This window comes from Cucumis melo, chromosome 3 (genome assembly GCF_025177605.1).
Source record: "Cucumis melo cultivar AY chromosome 3, USDA_Cmelo_AY_1.0, whole genome shotgun sequence".
Taxonomy (NCBI): domain Eukaryota; kingdom Viridiplantae; phylum Streptophyta; class Magnoliopsida; order Cucurbitales; family Cucurbitaceae; genus Cucumis; species Cucumis melo.
The window spans coordinates 26,893,595-26,915,085 of NC_066859.1; the positions used below are offsets into that span (position 1 = coordinate 26,893,595).

The following is a 21,491-nucleotide window of genomic DNA, read 5'->3' on the forward strand; positions in this document are numbered from 1 at the left end:
CAACTCCATTAACAACCACATTTGAATCTTTTTTCGGATTACACCCATTATCTCAAGTTTTAGATCGAACTAATCCATTGACACAAATAGTTCATGGGCGAAAATTGAGTTATTTGGGTCCAGGAGGATTGACAGGGCGAACTGCTAGTTTTCGGATACGAGATATCCATCCTAGTCATTATGGACGCATTTGCCCAAAAAAATCTACATGTACATTATTTGTATCTAGTTTTTTCAAAAAAATCTACAAAAGAAACGACACAGACCACATATGTGCTCTTAAAAGTTTTATATATATCCAACCATCACCCTTTGGTTGGTTATCAGAAAACATGTGTTCCTAATCTAAAAAGCAAAGATCATCTTAATCAATTAATTCTTCCCAAATTTCTCTCTTCCTTCCATAAAAGTTGCATACAAGCAAGCAGGTACTGATCTTTCACTTCTTTCCGTTCTTCCATTCTTCCCTTAATTTACCCAAACTGTTCCTTTTACATATGTATATAGTTTTCACAATATTTATTTCTTGTATTTTTTTAGCTTTGATTCAAATTCATTTTTGGTTCTTATACTTAAATTTCTTTTATTCTTTCCATGTATTTTCAATTTTTCAAAACCTTTCCCCTTATTTTCTCAAATAGTCTTACGATCTTGAGGCTATTTATATTTTAAAACTAACTATATTATGATCCATATTCAAAGTTTAAGAGAGCTAGCATGCATAAAGTACTCAAGATATTTGACGATGTAAGTAGAGTCGTTTATTTCCAATACGATAGTCTTTTATTAAAATTAATATTGTAAAACAAAGATGAATTATTTAAAAGGTCTCGTTTGATTGCTATTTAATTTTTAGTTTTTGGTTTTTGAAAATTATGAGTTTTTTTCACGATTTTTAAGAAAAAAAATTGTAAAGTTACCCTTAGTATGTTAGTAGGCTAAACAATTCAACCCTCAATTTTTTACAAATATTAAAATTGGAACTCCAAATTTGTATTATTGTAGAAATTGGTAACAATTAGTGTTTAAGATTGAAAGGTCAATTTAGAATCCAATTTCTATAACTAGTAAACTTTAGAGCTCAAATTTAATTAAAATTTGTAAAAGTTCGAGGACATAAATTTTATAATGGAACGTTTAAAAGTGTATTTACAGCGATCATTAGACGTGATTTGTGCAATTTTCTTATCTTTTAGTAATTTTTTTTTTTTTTTGTTAAATTCTACAAGCAAAAACATATTTCTATTATTCTATAAATACTTTTCTAAACTTAATTAGCTTATACTTTTAAAAATGGAAACTGTAATGATAACAAATAATAACCATGTATAAAGTAAAATTTTTATAGAAAAAATTGTCAAATCTAGCAAATTCTATGCCTACAGACTTCTATGGTCTATTAAGAATAGAACACAAAATCTATCACTATTATTATTTAGTTTGTTTTAAAAACATGTATATGCATATCTTTGTTCTAAGGAGAATGGAAAACGTGGACGTGTTTGAAATGGAAATGGGAAAGCATAGTGAGATTGGAATGCATAAAGTAGAAGCAGAGAGCGTATCTAATAACGAAATGCCACAAATTATTGAGGCTCAACAAGATCTCTGTGATAATGTTGTGATATCCATCCAAAAAATGTTGAACCAAATGCATTCTATCAATGGAGATTGTAGCATCTATCGAATTCCCAAACAACTACGCGAGATGAATCCTAAAGCATACACCCCTCAACTCATTTCCATTGGCCCTTTTCATCATTATCGACGTCAAAATGATTTTAAAGCTACAGAACAATATAAGCTTCAAGCCCTTGTTAACTTTCTGCGTCGTATTAATAATAACAATGAGACCATGGAAGAAGATCAGGACGTAAAAAAAAGTAGATCATTGGATGACCTCTTGAAAATCGGAACGTTGAAGGTTCTGGTGGAAAAGGTTCATTGTTGGATGACAGAAACTCGGAATTGCTATTCAGAGCCTATAGATTACATGGACGACCATAACTTTGTTATAATGATGCTTTTGGATGCTTGTTTCATCGTGGAAAGTTTTATACAACAGTATGACGCATCTTATCCTCATGATCGTAAATTCCCTCGTATCCAAGACAATGTAGATTTTTTATTACTATACCCAGAAACATCCCAAGATATATCCAATGACTTGATAAAATTGGAAAATCAAGTTCCTTTCTTTCTTCTTCAACATATGTTTCACATGATACCACAACATAGTCCTCCTGTGTCCTTTATAAATCTTACCTACAGTGCTCTTTATGATTGGTTCATATCTACATATAAGATTTGTTCTGTCGGCATCGTCCCCAATGAACCAAAGCACTTGGTCCATTTCTTAAGCTTCTACTTCATTCCCTCGCACACTACTGATGATATGATCCAGAACAAGCAAGAAATAAAAAATAGTGAGAACAAGAAGAAGAACAATTATAATTTCTTAAGCTTCTTCAGCACACTTTTCTGTTGCCAACTTTGGCAAAACCCTGATAATAAGAAAAAAAATGATCAGGAACTTTTGTCTCCTCCATCCATAACTGAGCTCTGCGAGTCTGGTGTTACCATTGAGAAAGCAAAAAATGCTAAATACTTGACGAACATAACTTTCAAAAATGGGGTTTTAAAAATCCCACATTTGCATATTTACGACGAATTTGAACTTATGTTCCGAAACTTAATAGCATTTGAGCAATTCCCTGCAGGAAATGAGAACATGTATGCAACCCAATATATCTTATTTATGGATGATTTGATAAGTACAGAGAAAGACGTACGTTTACTTGTAAACTCTGGAGTCATAATCAATAATATTGGAGGCAGTGATAAAGAAGTTTCAGAATTGTTTAACAATCTCGGTAAATTTGTCAATCAGTGCCCAAGTCCTTACATGTTTAACCATATCAGTAAAGCTTTGCGTAAGCACTGTAATGGAAGGTGGAACAAGGCGAAAGCTTCACTGAAACATAACTATTTCAATACGCCATGGGCCTTTATCTCCTTCTTTGCTGCATCCTTCCTCGTTCTTCTTACACTTCTTCAAACCATTTTCTCTGGCATCTCTGCATTTCCTAGCTAGTGTTAAGCATGTTGATTAGTGGTGTTAATGTTAAATATCTAATTGTTGGTTTGTTTGTTTTGTGTCCTCTTTATTTTGGTGTTTGATTAATTATGCTACTTATATCCTTGTATATAGAGCTGTTGATTTTGAGCTCTATCATGAATATAGAAATATTATTTCAGTCCCTTCATTCACGAGCCTCCAACGTAGAATTAATTAAATCGGGAAGGTTGTGGTGTTTATTTTAAATGATAAATTATGTTCATTCAATGTGTGTTAGTTCATAGTGTAAGAGTTTTTTCGTCACATCTCAAGATTTCCAATTTAAGAGTATGTAAAGAAAAAAAAATATTTCTCATTTGTTTTAAATTTTATCTATTTATATTAGTGCAAAATGTAGTGAATTAATTGTAGTTCATAATTACCAAAAAAGAAGAGGAAAAAGAAAAAATTAAAAAAAAAAAAAAAAAAACAGAAGGAAAAAAGTTAATTAATATAGTGCAGAATTAATTAATTCTGCACTATACTATCTCAACTCAACGTTCCAAACAGCTGATACATGAATTCAAAGTGGCTGGAAAAATAATTATTACTACAAAAGCTTTGACTTTGTATACTCTTCCATTAATCAAGACATTCTTAGACACACTTGGTGGAAGCAATAATGCAAAAATTTCGTCACTCTCACTACGTCATGATCAGCTAATTAAACGTAGATGGCGACAGATCTTCTCCAGAAATGTAAAATACAATTTAATGATACCATTGGCCTTCTCTTTGTTTTGTCCTCCACTCTCTTTCACGATCTTAATTTGAAATAGAATTCATTATATTTTCTCCCTTTCTTTTTCAATTCATATACTTCCAAAAATTACAAAGCTGTCAACACACACACACAGTTCACACCCCATGTGGCTGTGGGCTACAACATATCAATATGAATCTCTTCCCACAAAATCTCTTATAATGAGATTTATTTAAACAAAAATACTATAATGATAAAATTTGTCCTTATCAATTATATCAACATATGCAGATTGAATAACAGCGTACACATAAATAAATTAGTCTCTTCCTTTCATCCGACCGTTCCCGTGAGTTACCTTTCATTATTTAATTTGCTATCTACCAACATAATTCTTCCATATCAATTTCCACAAATTCAAGGTGTACTTCTTCATTTTTCTTTATCTCTTTTTTTTCAGTTTAATTATTATCTCTAAAAACTACTACTCATTGCAATTATTCAAGTGTTTAAAAGGTTAACTTTTTTTAATTAAATTGGATACTGAATTAAGCTCAACCCATTGGTATATGTTATTTCAGTGGAAATGGAAAATGTTAATGATGAAGTAGATGAAGCAAAAAACAACAAATCCTACAACGAGATTGCAGAAATTAGTGAGGTTGAAGACCTTGTGGTGATGTTGTGATATATATCCATTAAAAAAAATATTGGAAAACTGCGTCCTGCTAATCCAGACTCCAGCATCTGTAGAGTTTCGAAACAACAACGCAGGACGAATAGCATAGCTTATGTCCCTCTGTTATTTTCTAGAGTAAAAATAAATATTGCAATGGAAAATTGAAGACAAATTCATTTCAATTACATTCAAAGAAAAATACAGTATTTAAAGTCTTAAAAATAACTACCCACTAACATCATGACCCTAAACTTTCTCCACTAACATCATGACCCTAAACTTTCTCCACTAATCAACATGACCCTAGACTTTCTCCATGATTACAAATCATGAATGACTAATTCCTAAGAAATAGGAACAAACTTGGACTAAATTAACTTAACAAAGATAAACACACATGAGCATGTTTCAATCCTAAAGCACTTTCTTAACACTCCTCCTTGCTTTAGGAGTTGCAAACACCAAGTTTTGACCTTAGAAACTCGAACTTGCAAGTAGGCAACGGTTTAGTTAATATGTCTGCAACTTGATCTTCTGTTTTGCAGTAGACAAGAATCACCTCTCCACTTTTCTGCACTTCCCTTAAAAAAAATAACTTGATGTTAAAATGTTTAGTCTTCTTATAAAACACAGGATTATGAGAAATAGCAATAGCCGCTTTGTTATCAACAAGAATCTCCGTGCTTTTCTTCTGCTCCAGATCAAGGTCAAGTAAAATTTTCCTCAGCCATAAAGCTTGATTGGCAGTAGCTGTTGCAGCAATAAATTCTGCTTCAGCAGTGGATTGGGCTACAATCTCTTGCTTTTTCGAGCTCCAAGAGAAAACACCAGAGCTAAGAGTAAAACAGTAACCTAAAGTGCTTCTCATATCATCAATGGAACCTCCCCAATCACTATCAGAAAAACCAATCAGTTTGAACTCCTTGCCCCTAGTGAACTTAACACCAAAATCACTTGTGCCTTTGACATATCGTATCACTCTTTTTGCTGCCTTAAGATGTAATTCACTTGCACAATGCATGAAACGAGACAAAATACTCACAGCATTCAAAATATCAGGTCTTGTTGCTGTGAGATACATCAAGCAACCAATTAAACTCCTAAAATATCCTTCATCAACTTTGTCAGCACCATCTTCTTTGCACAACTTCTCTTTTTGATTCATTGGAGTGCTTACAGCCTTACACTCATCCATCTTAAACTTCTTTAGTATTTCCTTTGCATATTTTTTCTGGCAAATGAAAACTTCACCTTGCCCTTGCTTGATCTCTATGCCAAGGAAGTAGGACATGAGCCCGAGATCTGTCATTTCAAACATCTTCATCATCTCCCATTTGAAATTTTGAATATGATCTGCATTGTTTCCTGTAACCAGTAGGTCATCAACATACAGTGAAACAATAAGAATGTTAGTACCATTGTGCTTAACATATAAGGTTGATTCTGATAGACTTTTCAAAAATCCCAAGCTCAGTAAATGTTCATCAATTTTGCTATACCAAGCTCTTGGAGCTTGTTTTAAACCATAAAGAGCCTTCTTGAGAAGATAGACTTTATTTCTTTCACCTTGCTTCTCACATCCTTCGGGCTGCTCAACATAAATTTCTTCTTGTAAGACACCATTCAAAAAAGCTGATTTGACATCCAACTGATACAATTTCCACCCCTTTTGTGCAGCTATTGCAAATAGTAACCTGATTGTGTCCATTCTAGCAACAGGAGCAAAAGTATCAGAGTAATCAACACCAAAGATTTGAGCATACCCTTTAACCACAAGCCTGGCTTTGTGCTTGTTAATCGAGCCATCAGCATTAAGCTTGGTTCTAAACACCCATTTAACTCCAATTACCTTCCTATCTTGAGGTCTGTCAACAAGGATCCAAGTTTTGTTCTTCTCTATCATTGACAACTCCTCCTCCATTGCAGCTATCCACCTTTGATCTTTCTTTGCTTCTGCATAGTTTGCAGGTTCACACACAGCAACATTGCACCTTTCATAAATATCAGAAAGCAACCTTGTTCCTCTCACGGAAGCATCATCTACTATTTCATTCTGCCTGTCATCTTCCTCTTCAATGCTTGAATCAAAAAACTTGAATTTCATCTTTTCCAAGGTCTGACCTTTCTTCTCTGCATCATCAAAGTTCCACTCTTCATCTTCCTCGAAGTGAACATCCCTGCTCACGACAATCTTTCCAGTTTGTGGTTGGAAAATTTTATAGGCTTTGCTGATAGAACTATAGCCTATAAAGACACCCGGTGAAGCTCTCCTATCAAGTTTGTCACGCTTGCTCTGTGGAACATGAGTGAAACACAAACAACCAAATACTTTGAGAAATTTCAATGATGGTTTGTACCCATACCATGCCTCAAATGGTGTCTTTTCCTTCAATGCTTTTGTGGGAAGCCTATTTTGAAGAAATACAGCTGTATTTGCTGCCTCTGCCCAAAACTTCTTTGGCAAACTCTTTTCATGCAGCATGCATCTTGTCATCTCCATGATGTATCTATTTCTCCTCTCACTAACTCCATTTTGTTGAGGAGTGTAAGGAGCTGTAAGTTGATGTTTTATGCCTGAATCTTCACAAAACTTGTCAAATTTTGCCGAAACATACTCCTTCCCATTGTCAGACCTTACCATTTGAATTTTGCAACCACTTTCATTTTCAACTCTTGCCTTGAACTTCCAAAAGACATGAGCAACCTCTGATTTAAACTTCAAGAAAAAAATCCAGCACATTCTGGTGAAGTCATCAATAAAAGCAATATAATAGAGACTACCTTTTAAAGAAGGTGTTCTCTGAGGACCTGCAACATCTGTGTGAATGAGCTGCAATTTTTGAGTGGCTCTCCAAGATGACTTGGGAAATGACTTCCTATTTTGCTTTCCAAAATGACACGCTTTGCAGCTTGAGATTTCTTCACTAAGCTTGGGAAAATCAAGTGCCAACTCCGTTAGTTGTAGCAGCCCTTGATGATGATAGTGACCGACTCTTTTGTGCCAAAGCTGTGTTTCATCTTCTTTGAGAGCAAAAACAGATTGCTTCTCCTCTAAAGGATTAAGTGAAAAACTTTTTCCTTTCATTTTTACTTTGAAAATATCTTGATTTGCTGCATCCTTAATCAAGCAATATTCATTTTCAAAAGTAACTTTAAAACCTTTTTCAATAAGTTGACCCACACTCAACAAATTTTGGTTAATGTCAGGTACAAAAAGAACATCTTGTATATGCTTTGTACCTTTACAACTGGCAATCGCAATAGTCCCCTTTCCTTTGACTGAGATGTAGTCTCCATTGCCAATTCTGACTTTGGTGATATTTGTTGGCTTCAGATCTTTAAACAACTCCTTGTCATGAGTCATATGGTTGGTACATCCACTGTCAATCAGCCAGCTTTCATTTGACTCACCACCCACGAAGCATGTTGCCACAAACAATTGATCCTCCTCCTCCTCCTCCTGATAAGCAATTTTGGCCTCTACACCTTGTTGTTGATTATTGTTCCTGCAAATTACAGCTTCATGCCCCATTTGGTTACATTTGGTGCACTTGGCGTTTGGTCTCCTCCAGCATTTAAAAGGAGGATGACCCTGTTTATTGCAATGTGAACAGGGAGGATAGGATCCCTTCTTGACTCCTGCTTTGTTGTAAGTTGAAGATTCTCTAGTAGAAATTTGATTCTTCTTGAAAAACTTCTTCTTCTTATTGTTCCTAACGTTCTCATGATGCTTCGCTGGCAAGGCTCCTTCAACAGCACCTTCTTGCCTCATGGCTCTTCTTTGTTCCTGCGCTTGCAAAGCATTGAGTATCTCTGCAAGAGTGATTTGAGTCAAATCTTTGGTATTTTCTAAGGCAGAAATAGATGCCTCAAATTTTTCAGGCACTGATACAAGAATTTTTTCTACAATTCTTGAGTCCTTGAACACAGAACCAAGTAATCTGATTTGGTTTGCAATGTCCAATAACCTAACAGAATACTCTTTAATTGATTCTGTTTCCTTCATCTTCTGCAACTCGAATTCTCGAATCAAGTTTAGCACACGCATTCCTTTGATTCTTTCATCTCCCTCATATTCTGACTTGAGATAATTCCATATCTCATATGCTGATCTCAGAGTCATAATTCTAGTGAAGATAGTAGATGAGACTGCAGCAAACAGACATGCCTTTGCCTTGGATTTCTTTGTCTTCTTCTCCTTTTGCGCTTTGATTTGTGCCATGGTAGGATTGTCTGGAAGAGCAGGAATTTCATAATCCTCTTCCACTGCTTCCCAAATATCCAAAGCTTCCATATAAGCTTCCATACGAACTGCCCAAACTTGGTAGTTGTCTCCATCAAATATCAATGGAGAAATTGAAGTGAAACTAGAACTTGTTATGGCGTCCATGACACAACAACTCACACTCACAGATCCCTTAAGAAGAGAGCTCTGATACCAATTGTTATTTTCTAGAGTAAAAATAAATATTGCAATGGAAAATTGAAGACAAATTCATTTCAATTACATTCAAAGAAAAATACAGTATTTAAAGTCTTAAAAATAACTACCCACTAACATCATGACCCTAAACTTTCTCCACTAACATCATGACCCTAAACTTTCTCCACTAATCAACATGACCCTAGACTTTCTCCATGATTACAAATCATGAATGACTAATTCCTAAGAAATAGGAACAAACTTGGACTAAATTAACTTAACAAAGATAAACACACATGAGCATGTTTCAATCCTAAAGCACTTTCTTAACACCCTCGAGTGATTTCCATGGGCTCTTTTCACCGTCATACTAAGGATTTGAAAGCTACAGAAGAATACAAACATCAAGGTTTCTGTAACTTTTTACGTCGTCTGGATGATGATCATAAGGAGAGAGCTAGATTGTTGAAGGAGCTTGTGGTAAAAGCTGAGCGTTGGGTAGAAGAAGCCCGCAAGTGTTATGCAGAACCAATAGACATGAAGGAAAAGGAGTTTGTTATGATGATGCTTATGGATGGGTGCTTTATAATAGAATTTTTTATACTGGTTCATGACCACTACACTACTTCAGCTCAATATCATTGTAAGTTCACCCAAATTCCAGGCAATGTAGACTTTTTATTTTAGCAAGAAATCATTCCTGATGTGTATCTTGACTTAATAAAGCTAGAAAATCAGGTTCCTTTCTTTGTTCTTCAACGTTTTTTTATGAGATACCAGTAAAAAAACACCCCCAAATCTCTAATCCCAGGTCATAATTATGGATGTGTTTGAATCTGGGGGGACTAAAATGAATAGTTGAAGTATATATATAGAAAAAAAAATGAAAAATTTTAAAGTAAAAGAAACAGAATAAACAAAAGTGACCAAAGCAGAAGAAATAAAATAATATTTAATCTATATATAGATATATAAAAGAAGAATGTAATGAATTAATTAAGGGAATTAAGAAATTTAAAATATATAGAATTAAATAAGTACCTTTGTGTACAAATTTGATGGAAAGAGATGTTCAGTGGGTAGAGAAGAAAGACAGAGAAATATGGGAAGAAGATTGATTAAGAGATGGTTGTGAAATAATAAATTAAAGGAAAGGATCAGCAATATAATCCCCTTCTTATATAAAACCAAGCTTGTTTTGTTTATGATACAAATCGTCATTGATCTTATATTTACGAACAAACCAAAACCACTTAAGAATCCATGCTAATATGGCACAATTTTAATAAGAAAGGAAAATAATATATATTCAATAATCTAATAACGACAATATGCATTTAAAAGCATCTTAGTTGCGAAATGTAGAGATAGCGGAGAATATGGTTTGAAGGATGGTAAGAATAATGAGGAAAGTTGCTGCACCGAAGGAGATAATAGCCCATGGCGTATTGAAGTAGTTGTGTTTCAGTGAAGCTTTGGCCATGTTCCATCTTCCATTGCAATGCATACGTAAAGCTTTGTTGATATCATCGAAGTGGGAACAAATTGGGAAGGTTACAAATTTAGAGAAACGGTTAAACATTTCTGTAATGTCTTTATCACTGCCGCCAAAAGTGTTGATTATTATTCCCGCCTTCGTAAGTAAATGTGCATCTTGCTCTGTGTTTATCAAATCATCCAGAAATAACACATAGTGGATTGCATACATTTTCTCATTTCCAGCGGGGTATTGATCAAATGCTATCACGTTTCGTATCACGACTTCGAAGGTACAGTCAATATCTATACATGGGATTTCCAAAACCCCATTTTTGAAGCCTATGTTCATGAAACATAAATCTTCTCTTTTTGCTGCTTTGATGGTAACACCTGCCTCGCATAGCTCAGTTATAGATGGAGGACTTAATCTGAAATAATTCTCACTGTCTTTCTCACGAGTCTCTGCCTCCTTATTTGAAAAACAACACAAGGACGGGACACCAAAGGAATCATTATTCTTCTTAAGCCAATGAGCTGGAAAGAGAGGGCGAAAGAACCTTAACAAATTATTGTTGTTCTGATCACTATTTTTTCTCTCATTTTGCTTGAACCGTATATGATCATCATTAGGGAGCAAGGGAAAGAAGTAAAAACTTAAAAAATCAAGCAAGTGCTTTGGTTTTTTATGATACAAATCATTGATCTTATATTTACCAACGAACCCAAACCACGTAAGAATCTCACTTGTAATATCTATCAAGGAGGGGAACATAGGCACATCATGTTTTGGCATCAAGTCAAAAAGATTTTGAAGAAGAAAAAAAGGGACTTGATTTTCCAACTTTATCAAGTCAATAAGTATTTCAAAGAATACCCCTCGATAGAATGAAAAATCTACCATGTCTTGAATTTGAAATATTTGATCTGCTTCAAATAGATAATCACCACCATAGTGATCATCAATTAGTAGTATAAAAAACTCGAGTATGAAACAAGCATCCACAAGCATCATTAGAACAAACTCCTCCTCATTCATATTTATTGGTTCTGCATAGCAATTCCAAGCTTCTTTCACCCAACCATGACATTTTTTCACAAACTCCTTTGATGATTCAATCTGCTCATAATTATTTATACGATGTAGAAAATTATTAAAACCTTGAAGCTTATAATGTTCATTAGCTATCAAATCATTTCGAGTGCGATGGTGAAAAGGGCCGATGGAAATGAATTGAGGGGCATAGGCTTTATCATTCATCTCCCGTAACTCTTTTGAAACTTGATATATAATGTGGCATTTTGGATTGATCCGAGGTAGTCCTCCCAATATTTTGTCAATGGATATCACAACATTATCACAAACCTTTTCAATCTCACTAATTGTTTCCCCCAATTCATCATCACATATGTCGTTTTCAACTTTCGTTTCAATTATCTCACTATTTTCCATCTATTGGAATTGATAACACACCCAAGTTTCCAAATATCCTTCAAACAAACACCCTGCAAAAATCATCTTAATTTATTTATATTATTGTAAAATGGGCAAATTCCATAACTTATATTTAAAATTTCTATGCTTATTCATATTTCTCATTTTTTTCATTATTTATATTTTTTAACCTGAAAATTTAGAAACGTGGGCTATATCGCCTCAGAATTACTTCTAAACACTATTTGTGCTTACATAAATACATACATAGTTTTGAAAACTGAAATAAATGAATATTATTCTAGTAATATGTTTTTTGTTTTTGGAATTCTACAATAATGTCCTCATAAATTACTGGTCATTATATTTGTCTCCCAATAATTTTAATCTGATTTAAAGTCTGTTTTTCAAAATTCATATGCAAACTAAACACTTGAACTTCTAGTTCTTCCTTGTATATTTAATGACAAATATCTCATATCTTAAAAGTTTATGACCAATATAGATCATAATAGTGAACTTTAAAAAATAAATACACTAAAATGAACGTTTGAAAGTACTTGTAGAACTAAAATGAATAAATTAAAAGTTGAAATTATATGAACGAAAATGAACAGTAGAATAACCAAAATAAATAAAAGAAGGTTGACTGAATTAAGAGAAGAAATTTGAAATTAAAATAAAATAAAGAAGTACCTTGGTGTCAAAATTTGATGGAATAATGAAATATGGTAGGCTTGTTCACTCACAGGTTGTTGGTCTAGCGGATCCAAGAAAGTGTTTTCCGATTACACCTGCTTTAAATTTCCACACCTTGCTTACCGTTTGTGCTTGCTAGGCTTATGGTTTTCTCTCTACCTTTTTGCTTCTTTTTCTTTTTTGGCATTCGATGCGCTTTATTGCTCGTTTTAACAGTTGTGGAGAGAATGAGGGTACTCCGTAGATATCTACCTAATAGAAATGGTTAAGGTTGATGAAATGAGGGAGAAAAGATAGACAAAAATGTGTGAAGAATTAAAATGGAGTACCAGAGCGTTTGTGTGAAAGTGGGAACTACTCTAATAGAGCACATTTATGAGCTTTGATTTTTTGTTCACTCATCTTCACTCTATATACACTCAACACTTCAACAATAACTAGCTAAGTCAGCACAATCATAACGTCATATCATATCCCAAATTCAAAAGTAGTTTTCGTTCATGTCCACAAATATTAGATTATCCAAGAAAAACAATAACCCAATAACTTTGTGGTGCTATTTTATCTTTCCAAACACCAATAATTAGTTAACACTTCATTTTGAAGTATCACATATCCATAAAATTTATTGGTTAACATCAAAGTATCATATATCCATAAAATTTAAAGCACCCTCAAGGGAGACCAATATTGTTCTATTCACATCACCCTTAAATATATATTTAGATTACAGGGGCCATGGCAACTAAAGTCAATGAAGTTTTAATTTGTCACTCAAATACAAATTATATGTAAGCCAGCAACAAAAATTAATTGATAACAAAAAATTTACCACAATTTTCGTAAAAGAAAATGCAAGTTTTCTTGTAAATGACCTAGGTGTGTTTATTTTGAATTAAGAGAGAAAGGTTGTTTGATTCAAACTTGAATTTTAGTACTTCAACTAAGAGTAACAGATTTGAACTACAGATTTCGTGTTTACTAATAAGTTATCTTTATTAACGTATAATATTATCATTGACATAAAAAGAAAAAAAATGGGTGCCCCACCTCTTTGAATGGCATATGTCGTGGGCTCATATCCTAATTTTCTAATGTTTTGGTTTGGATGATTTTGCTTTATATTTCAGTTAAATATAATTCATCATTTGTAAGTAAATAATTTATGAATTAATAATAATATATCAAAAAGAAGAAGAACCCACTCAACTTTAAATATAAAAAACCTAGTATTTATATTAAAGATATATTATCAAGAGGCCATTGATGATAAAATAAAATTCATTAGGGAACCAAAAAAGAAAGTGGAGGTGAAAACTCTTTAAAACCCCAATTAGTGGAAGGAAAAATTGAAGTGTGGCGTCAGTTATTTTGTTGTTGAAGAAGATCAGTAAAAAATCCACAGCAGACAGCATTAGAAGTTCTTTTTGTTTCTTTAAGTATCTTTTAGAGTGGCACTAAGTAAAAATGCAATGCAGTGTGTGTATTTTCTATTTAATTGGGTTTATTAAAGTTTCTTTGGTTTATTTCAAGATAGTACATAAATAATTCGTGTTGGATTATTTGGAAAGAGAGATTTTTGTAGCACGAAAATATTGGATTCTTTACCCTTGTAAAAAGTTGAATGTAATCTCGAGTTTGACCAAGAGTGAAACCGTTATATTTTTCTGTTGTTTTTCGTTTGTTTTATTGTTTGTTATTTTGTAATTAATTGATTACTTTCTTTAATTTGCTTTAATCTATAAAGATAGAGTTTGAGGTATAAGTTATTTTTCCTACATTTGTTTATAATCTCGCATGAATTTCTAACTATTCGTTTGTCTGCTTTATAACATGATTGTCTGGCAACTTCAGTACATGTAGAAGAAATTTTGTCCATTTGTACTAGTTATTGTGGTGTGGAAAGACAAAATAGCACCTCCAATTATTGTACTCTCTTTAGGGAGATGCTCTCTTGTTGGGTTAAATCCAAAACCCTATTTGTGTCAATGAATGAGGAAGTTTTTGATTTCGAGATATGATAAAGGTGTTATCCTTGTGTCAACTTAATTGAGATGTTCAGATGTACTTCGTTTTAATCCACATGTACATAAAGTAAAGATAAATAAACTAAAAACAAAGGACGTGCACCCACACATATGTGTTCTTAAACGTTTTATATATATCCAACCATCAACTTTTGGCTGGTTATTTGAAGGTTTCAATAACAATGAGAAGAATAGTACTAAGAGTAATAAAATGTGGCATCATTCACGTGAATTAATGACAAATGATTAAAAAATAAAGGCAAAATACAAGTTCTGATGTTTGATCTCTAAATATGTTTAGAAAGAAATTTTATCCATCTGTGATAATTTGACAAAAAGTGTTAAAACCATTCATTATTGTTGTGTTGAAAGTCAGAATAGTACCACCAATTATTGTACTCTCATGGCGATGCCCTCTTGATGGGCTAAACCAATATCATTGTATTGATATCATATTTGTATCGAAGAATGAAACTTTTGATTTCAAGATTTGATGAAGGTATTATGTTTGCGTTAAATTTGGTTGGTTATCAGAAAATGTAGTTAATTCAAGCAGAGATCTTATTTAATTAATTCTTCCTTCCATTAAAGTGCACACAAGCAAGCAGGTACTGATCTTTCACTTCTAGTTTCCTTTCCTCCAGCTTTCTTCCCTTAATTTACCCAACTCTTCCTTTTATATATATATATATATATATATATATATATTCCTTGTATTTTTTTTAGCTTTGGTTCGAATATACTTAAATTTCTTTTATTTTGTCTATATATTTTTAATTTTTCAAAACGTTTCCGCTTATTTTCTATCTTGGGATATTTACTTTTTTTGAAAAACTAATTATTCTGATTCATATTTACAAAATTTAAAAGACCTTATCCATGCATAAAATATGCACAGAATTTGAAGTTTTGAGTAGAGTCTATTTATTTAGATATGATAGTCTTTTATCAAAATATTATAAAATAAAGATGAATTATATTATTTAAAAGATCTCGTTTGTTTACTATTTAATTTTTAATTTTTGTTTTTGAAATTTGTGAGTTTGAATAAATAATTAACATAAATGGTACTTTGTGTGTTATCATTGACTTGACTTGACTTGACTTGGTGTTTGTCATTTAATTTGTCAATGAGCTAGCTGGTGCCCTAATAAAACCTGTCCCTACCTTATTTATGTTATCTTTTATATGTTTTATTTTAATTTGAAATCCTCCCAAAATCTTGTAGAAAAAGTGAATGACTATTGTGTGGAAGGGAAGGTTGATGTTAATTTTTCTGTATTTGAAAATAACCCAACAAATTATCAGCCAAAGAAAAATAGACGAATTATTTATTGTTTAAAAATTATTTTTGCCTTTTTCTTTATTTTGTTTGTAAGTATAACGAAAAGAAAAGCATGGAATTAGGTGCAATTTAATCATTCCCTACAACAGATAGGACTATAATTGACAAAAGAGTGGATCTACTAGTCGAGAATCCAGCGAGGGCTTGTTTTTTGTTGGTAAAATTGGAGGAGATTAAAAATTGGTTATTAATGAAGGTGAATTTATGGAACCAAAAAAGAAACTGGAAGTGAAAACTCTTTAAAAACCCAATTCTTGGAAGGAAAAATTGAAGTGTGGATTCAGTCATTTTGTTGTTGAAGAAGATCAGTAAAAAACCCACAGCAAACAGCATTAGAAGTTCTTTTTTGTTTCTTTTAAGTATCTTTTAGAGTGGCACTGCAGTGTATTTTCTATTTAATTGGGTTCAATTAGTGTTTCTTTTGTTTATTTCAAGTACATAAATAGTTCGTCGGACTATTTAGGAAGAGAGATTTTATAGCATGAATACTCATATTGGATTCTTTACCCTCGTAAAAGATTGAATGTAATTCCGAGTTTGGTCGAATGATCAATCGGTATATTTTTCGATGTTTTTCTGTTTTTTCGTTTGTTTTATTGTTTGTTATTTTATAATCGATTACTTCTTTAATTTTAAACGGTAAAGAGAGAGTGTAAAGAGGGAGTTTGAGGTATAAGTTAATTATTTTTTCTTCCGTTATTTATAATCTCACAATGAATTTCCAACCACTTGATTGTTTGCTTTATAACATGGTTGTCCCACTTCAGTACGTGTAGAAGAAATCTTATCCATTTGTATTCATTATTGTTGTGTGGAAAGATAAATTAGCACCACTATTTATTGTACTCTCTTTAGTGTGAAATACTCTCTCTTGTTAGCTTAAATCAATATCTCTATTTGCATCTGTGAGTGAAGTTTTTGATTTCGAGATAGGATGAAGGTGCTATGTTTGTGTGTCAACTTAATTGAGATATTCAGATGCACGTTTTACCACATGTATATAAAATAAATATAAATGAACCAAAAACAAAGGAGTGCACCCTACATATGTGCTCTTAAACGTTTTATATATATCCAAACCTCACCGTTTGGTTGGTTATCAGAAAACTTGCGTAGTTAATTCAAGCAGAGTTCCACTTTCACAAATTTTTATTTTTATCAATGTATTTTCAAATTTTCAAAACGTCTCCTCTTATTTTCTCAAAACATCTTCATCTTGGACTACGTACTTTTTAAAACAAATTAAGTATTTTGATCCATATTTTACAAAATTTAAGAGACCTTATCGTGCATAAAATAAGCAAGGAATTTTAAGTTTTAAGTAAAGTCGTTTATTTACGTATGATAGTCTTTTATCAAAATATTGTAAAATAAAGTTAAATCATTTATTTTAAAAAAAAAATTGTCAAAAATATAAAATTATATTTGACAAAATATTTACAATTTGTAGAAAAATCAAATATAATTTTTTTTTCTTTTAATAAGTTTGTTACGTAGAGTATAAATAGTTTATTAAATTTTTCTATTTTTGAAAAATTTCCTTATTTAATAGGTCTCATTTGTTTACTATTTAATTTTTAGTTTTTAGTTTTTGAAAATCATTAGTTTTTTTTCACCATTTTTAGGAACCAACTGCAAAAATTACCCTTAGTGTGGTTGGTAGTAGTAATTGCACAATTCAATGCCCTTAAATTTTACAAATGTTAAAATTGAAACTCCAAATTTTTATATGATTGTAGAAATGGATACCAATTGTTTAAATTTGAGATGTCAATTTCTAGCGTTTGCATCCTTTGTATGGAAAAGAGTGATGATTTGGACCACCTTTTTCTAAATTGCAAAATCACCTCTCATCCTTTGGCACAAACTTTGCTCTCCTGATCTTCGAAGCTGCCGACAGAAGCAATTTACATACCCTTGGTCTTTCTCTCTGCTCCCATAAACCCACAAACATACAAAACGTCATCATTCTTAGTGGTGGAGCTACTTTACTTTGGTCCATTCGGAAAGAAAGGAACAATAGAACTTTCAGGGGCAAACCAAATTCAATTACCAATATTTGGGAAAATATTTGCAACTTAATAGAGCTTTGGTCTAGTAGGTACAAACTCCTTTCGAACTGCCTTCCGGCACAAATTACCCTAAACTTTCAGGCTTTTCTCTAGCCCTTGCATTTGTATCGACTTTGATTCTCTAATATATTGGGTTGCTATTATGACCCCTTTTTTAAGGTGGTTTCATATAGTCTCCTTCTGTTTCTTGCTCAAAAAAAAAAACAAAACTTGAGAGCTCAATTTTAACATTTGTAAAAGTTGGAGGACATAAATTTTATAATTAAAAATGTTTAAGAGTGTAATACGATCTGGTTTTTGTAATTTTCTTAATTTTTTTAGAAATTATTTATTTTGTTTTTTAAATTCCAAAAGCAAAAACATATTTCCATAAATATTTTTCTAAACTTAGCTTATGATTTAAAAATTCCATATCACTGAATAATAATTATTCTATGTAATAGCTGCATAATAAAGTTGATTCTTTTCTTTCATGATATTTCTTGATGGATTAATTCAAGAATTAAGAAACAATTTATTCTCAATAAACTTAACTAACACAAAACCTCAATGAGTCCTGTGTTCTTAAATGTTATATATATATATATATATATATATATATATATATATATATATATATATATATATATATATATATATCCAACCATCACTCTTTGGTCAGTTATCAGAAAACCTGCTAAGTTAATTCAAACAGAGAGTTCCACTTTCACAACCCCTCCTCTTTTAATCATCTTAATTAATTAATTAATTAATTCTTCCCAAATTTCTCTCTTCCTTCCAATAAAGTTACACACACAAGCAAGCAGGTACTCTTTCACTTCTAATTTCCTTTCTTCCCTTAATTTATCTAACTCTTCCTTTTATATCTGTATACAGTTTTCATATTCCTTGTTTTTTTTATCTTTGGTTTGAATTCTTTGGGTTCTTATACTTCAATTTTTTTAATTTTTTTGTCTATGTATTTTACTTTTCTTTTTACATTATTACAAATTAGTTACTATTTGATTTTTGAAAATGATGTTTACCTTTTCTCACATGTCTTTGCTTTTAAAGAGGGATTGGAAACATAGATGTATTTAAGTTTAAATTAAATAGAAAGTAATACTTTGAATGAAGTGCTTCAAAGTATTTGTAAAAGCAATTGATAGGATACGTAAGAGAGTGTTTTAAATTTTTTTTTCCTTTTTTTTTTTTTGGCAAATACAATAAAATGAATATAAATATTTACTAATTTATTACTGATAGAAGCTTATAGAAATATTGATAGGCTCCTATCATCTATGCTAAAATTTTGTTATATTGAGTTTGTGTATAATTTTGGCAGGTTTTTCGTTTAAATTAAAACAATTTTTAAGGGAAAAAAACCAAATATTGAATATTGATTTTGATTAATTAAGCCTAAATTGGATCTTGAGTTTTGTTTGGAAGGACCAATCATTATTGGTGTGTGTTATTTCATTACCTAATATTAATTAAAATGTATATATTTGGATGTGTTGTTTGTTGTTAAGGAGATATGAAACCGTGGAAATTGAAAATAGTGAGAATAATGATCAAGTTCCAAATGAAGCAGTGATTAGTGAGGTTAAGCAAAAGCATTTTGGTGATATTGTGATATCAATAAAGAGAAAGTTGGAGCAACTGCCTGCTGTTAACATGGACGTGTTTGAAGTGGAAATAGGACAGAGTAGTAAGATTGGAGTGCATGAAGTAGAAGCAAAGAGCGTATCTAATAACGATATGCCACAAATTAGTGAGACTCAACAAGATAATGTTGCGATATCCATCGAAGAAATGTTGAATCAAATGCATTCTATTAATAGAGATTGTAGCATCTATCGAGTTCCCAAACAACTACGCAAGATGAATCCCGAAGCATACACCCCTCAACTTATTTCCATTGGCCCTTTTCATCATTATCGATGTCAAAATGATTTTAAAGCCACAGAACAATATAAGCTTCAAGCCCTTGTTAACTTTCTGCGCGTATTAATAATGATAATGAAATCATGAAAGAAGCCAACGTTGTGAAAATAATTAGATCGTTGGAGGACCTCTTGAAAACTGGAACATTGAAGGTCCTGGTTAAAAAAGTTCATTGTTGGGTGACAGAAGCTCGCAATTGCTATTCAGAACCTGTAGATTATATGGATGACCATAACTTTGTTATAATGATGCTTATGGATGCTTGTTTCATCGTGGAACTTTTTATACAAAAGTATGACTTATCCCGTCCTTGTGATCCTAAATTCCATCAAAAATCAAAGACAATATAAATCTTTTATTACTATACCCAGAAATAACCACCTATATCACTAATGACTTGATAAAATTGGAAAATCAAGTTCCTTTCTTTCTTCTTCAAAATATGTTTTACATGATACCACAACATAGTCCTCCTGTGTCCTTTATAAATCTTACATACAGTGCTCTTCATGATTGGTCCATGTCTACATATAAGATTTGTTCTGTCGACATCGTCCCTAATGAACCAAAGCACTTGGTCCATTTCTTAAGCTTGACTTCATTCCCTCGCCCACTACCGATGATATGATCCAGAACAATCCTAATTTCTTAAGCTTCTTCAGCACACTTTTCTGTTGCCAACTTTGGCAAAACCGGCCTGATAAGAAAGACAATGATCGGGAACTTTTGTCTCGGCCTCCATCTATAACTGAGCTCCGCGAGTTTGGTGTCACCATAAAAAAAGCAAAAAATGCTAAATACTTGACGAACATAACTTTCAAAAATGGGGTTTTGGAAATCCCATCTTTCCATATTCATGACGAATTTGAACTTATTATATGAAATGTGATAGCATTTGAGCAAGTCCATGCAAGAGATAGGAACATGTATGCAACCCAATATATCTTATTTATGGATGATATGATAAGTACAGAGAAAGACGTACGTATACTTGTGAACTCTGAAGTCATAGTGAATAATATTGGTGGCAGTGATAAAGAAGTTACAGAATTGTTCAACAATCTAGCTAAATTTATCAATTCTTTCAACATAAATTCTTCCAAGTTCAACCATATCAGTAAAGCTTTGCATAAGCACTGTAATGGAAGGTGGAACAAGGCGAAAGCTTCACTGAAACATAACTATTTCAATACGCCATGGGCCTTTATCTCCTTCTTTGCTGGATCCTTCCTCCTTCTTCTCACACTTCCTCAAACCATTTTCTCTGGCATCTCTGCATTTCCTAGCTAGTGTTAAGCATGTTGATTAGTGGTGTTAATGTTAAAATATCTAATTGTTGGTTTGTTTGTTTTGTGTCCTCTTTATTTTGGTGTTTGATTAATTATGCTACTTATATCCTTGTATATAGAGTTGTTGATTTTGAGCTCTATCGTGAATATAGAAATATTATTTTAGTCCCCTCATTCACAAGCCTCCAACGTAGAATTAATTAAATGGGGAAGAAGAGAAAGTAATTCTATGCTCTGCATTCCATTGGGAAGGTTGTGATGTTTATTTTAACAGATAAATTATGCTCATTCAATGTGTG

At 32.2% G+C, this 21,491-nt stretch overlaps 2 protein-coding genes across 4 annotated transcripts; one reads left to right on the top strand and one right to left on the bottom strand.

The window, feature by feature from the left end:
• Positions 1-276: 276 nt before the first annotated feature.
• On the top strand, positions 277-3,266 carry LOC103488563 (UPF0481 protein At3g47200-like). Its single transcript, XM_051082201.1, has 2 exons — positions 277-428; positions 1,480-3,266. The coding sequence occupies exon 2, from the start codon at positions 1,484-1,486 to the stop codon at positions 3,092-3,094; it is 1,611 nt and encodes a 536-aa protein (XP_050938158.1). The 5' UTR covers positions 277-428; positions 1,480-1,483; the 3' UTR covers positions 3,095-3,266.
• A 6,801-nt stretch (positions 3,267-10,067) lies between these two features.
• On the bottom strand, positions 10,068-13,213 carry LOC103488289 (UPF0481 protein At3g47200-like). 3 transcript variants are annotated; one of them, XM_017044461.2, is made up of 3 exons: positions 12,863-13,213; positions 12,531-12,785; positions 10,068-11,905 (listed from the first exon to the last, which is right to left on the bottom strand). In XM_017044461.2, exon 3 carries the CDS (start codon positions 11,850-11,852, stop codon positions 10,272-10,274), a length of 1,581 nt encoding a protein of 526 aa, XP_016899950.1. In that variant the 5' UTR covers positions 11,853-11,905; positions 12,531-12,785; positions 12,863-13,213; the 3' UTR covers positions 10,068-10,271. The 3 variants fall into 3 exon arrangements, 2 of the variants coding, with proteins under 2 accessions (XP_016899950.1, XP_050938159.1); XR_007819474.1 differs by having other exon boundaries at positions 10,068-10,936; positions 12,531-13,024; XM_051082202.1 differs by having other exon boundaries at positions 10,068-12,785; positions 12,863-13,012.
• Positions 13,214-21,491: the final 8,278 nt, after the last annotated feature.

Bases quoted from the DNA above. Each gene is read 5' to 3' on its own strand.
- LOC103488563 (XM_051082201.1), top strand. From the start codon at position 1,484: ATGGAAAACGTGGACGTGTTTGAAATGGAAATGGGAAAGCATAGTGAG.
- LOC103488289 (XM_017044461.2), bottom strand. From the start codon at position 11,852: ATGGAAAATAGTGAGATAATTGAAACGAAAGTTGAAAACGACATATGT.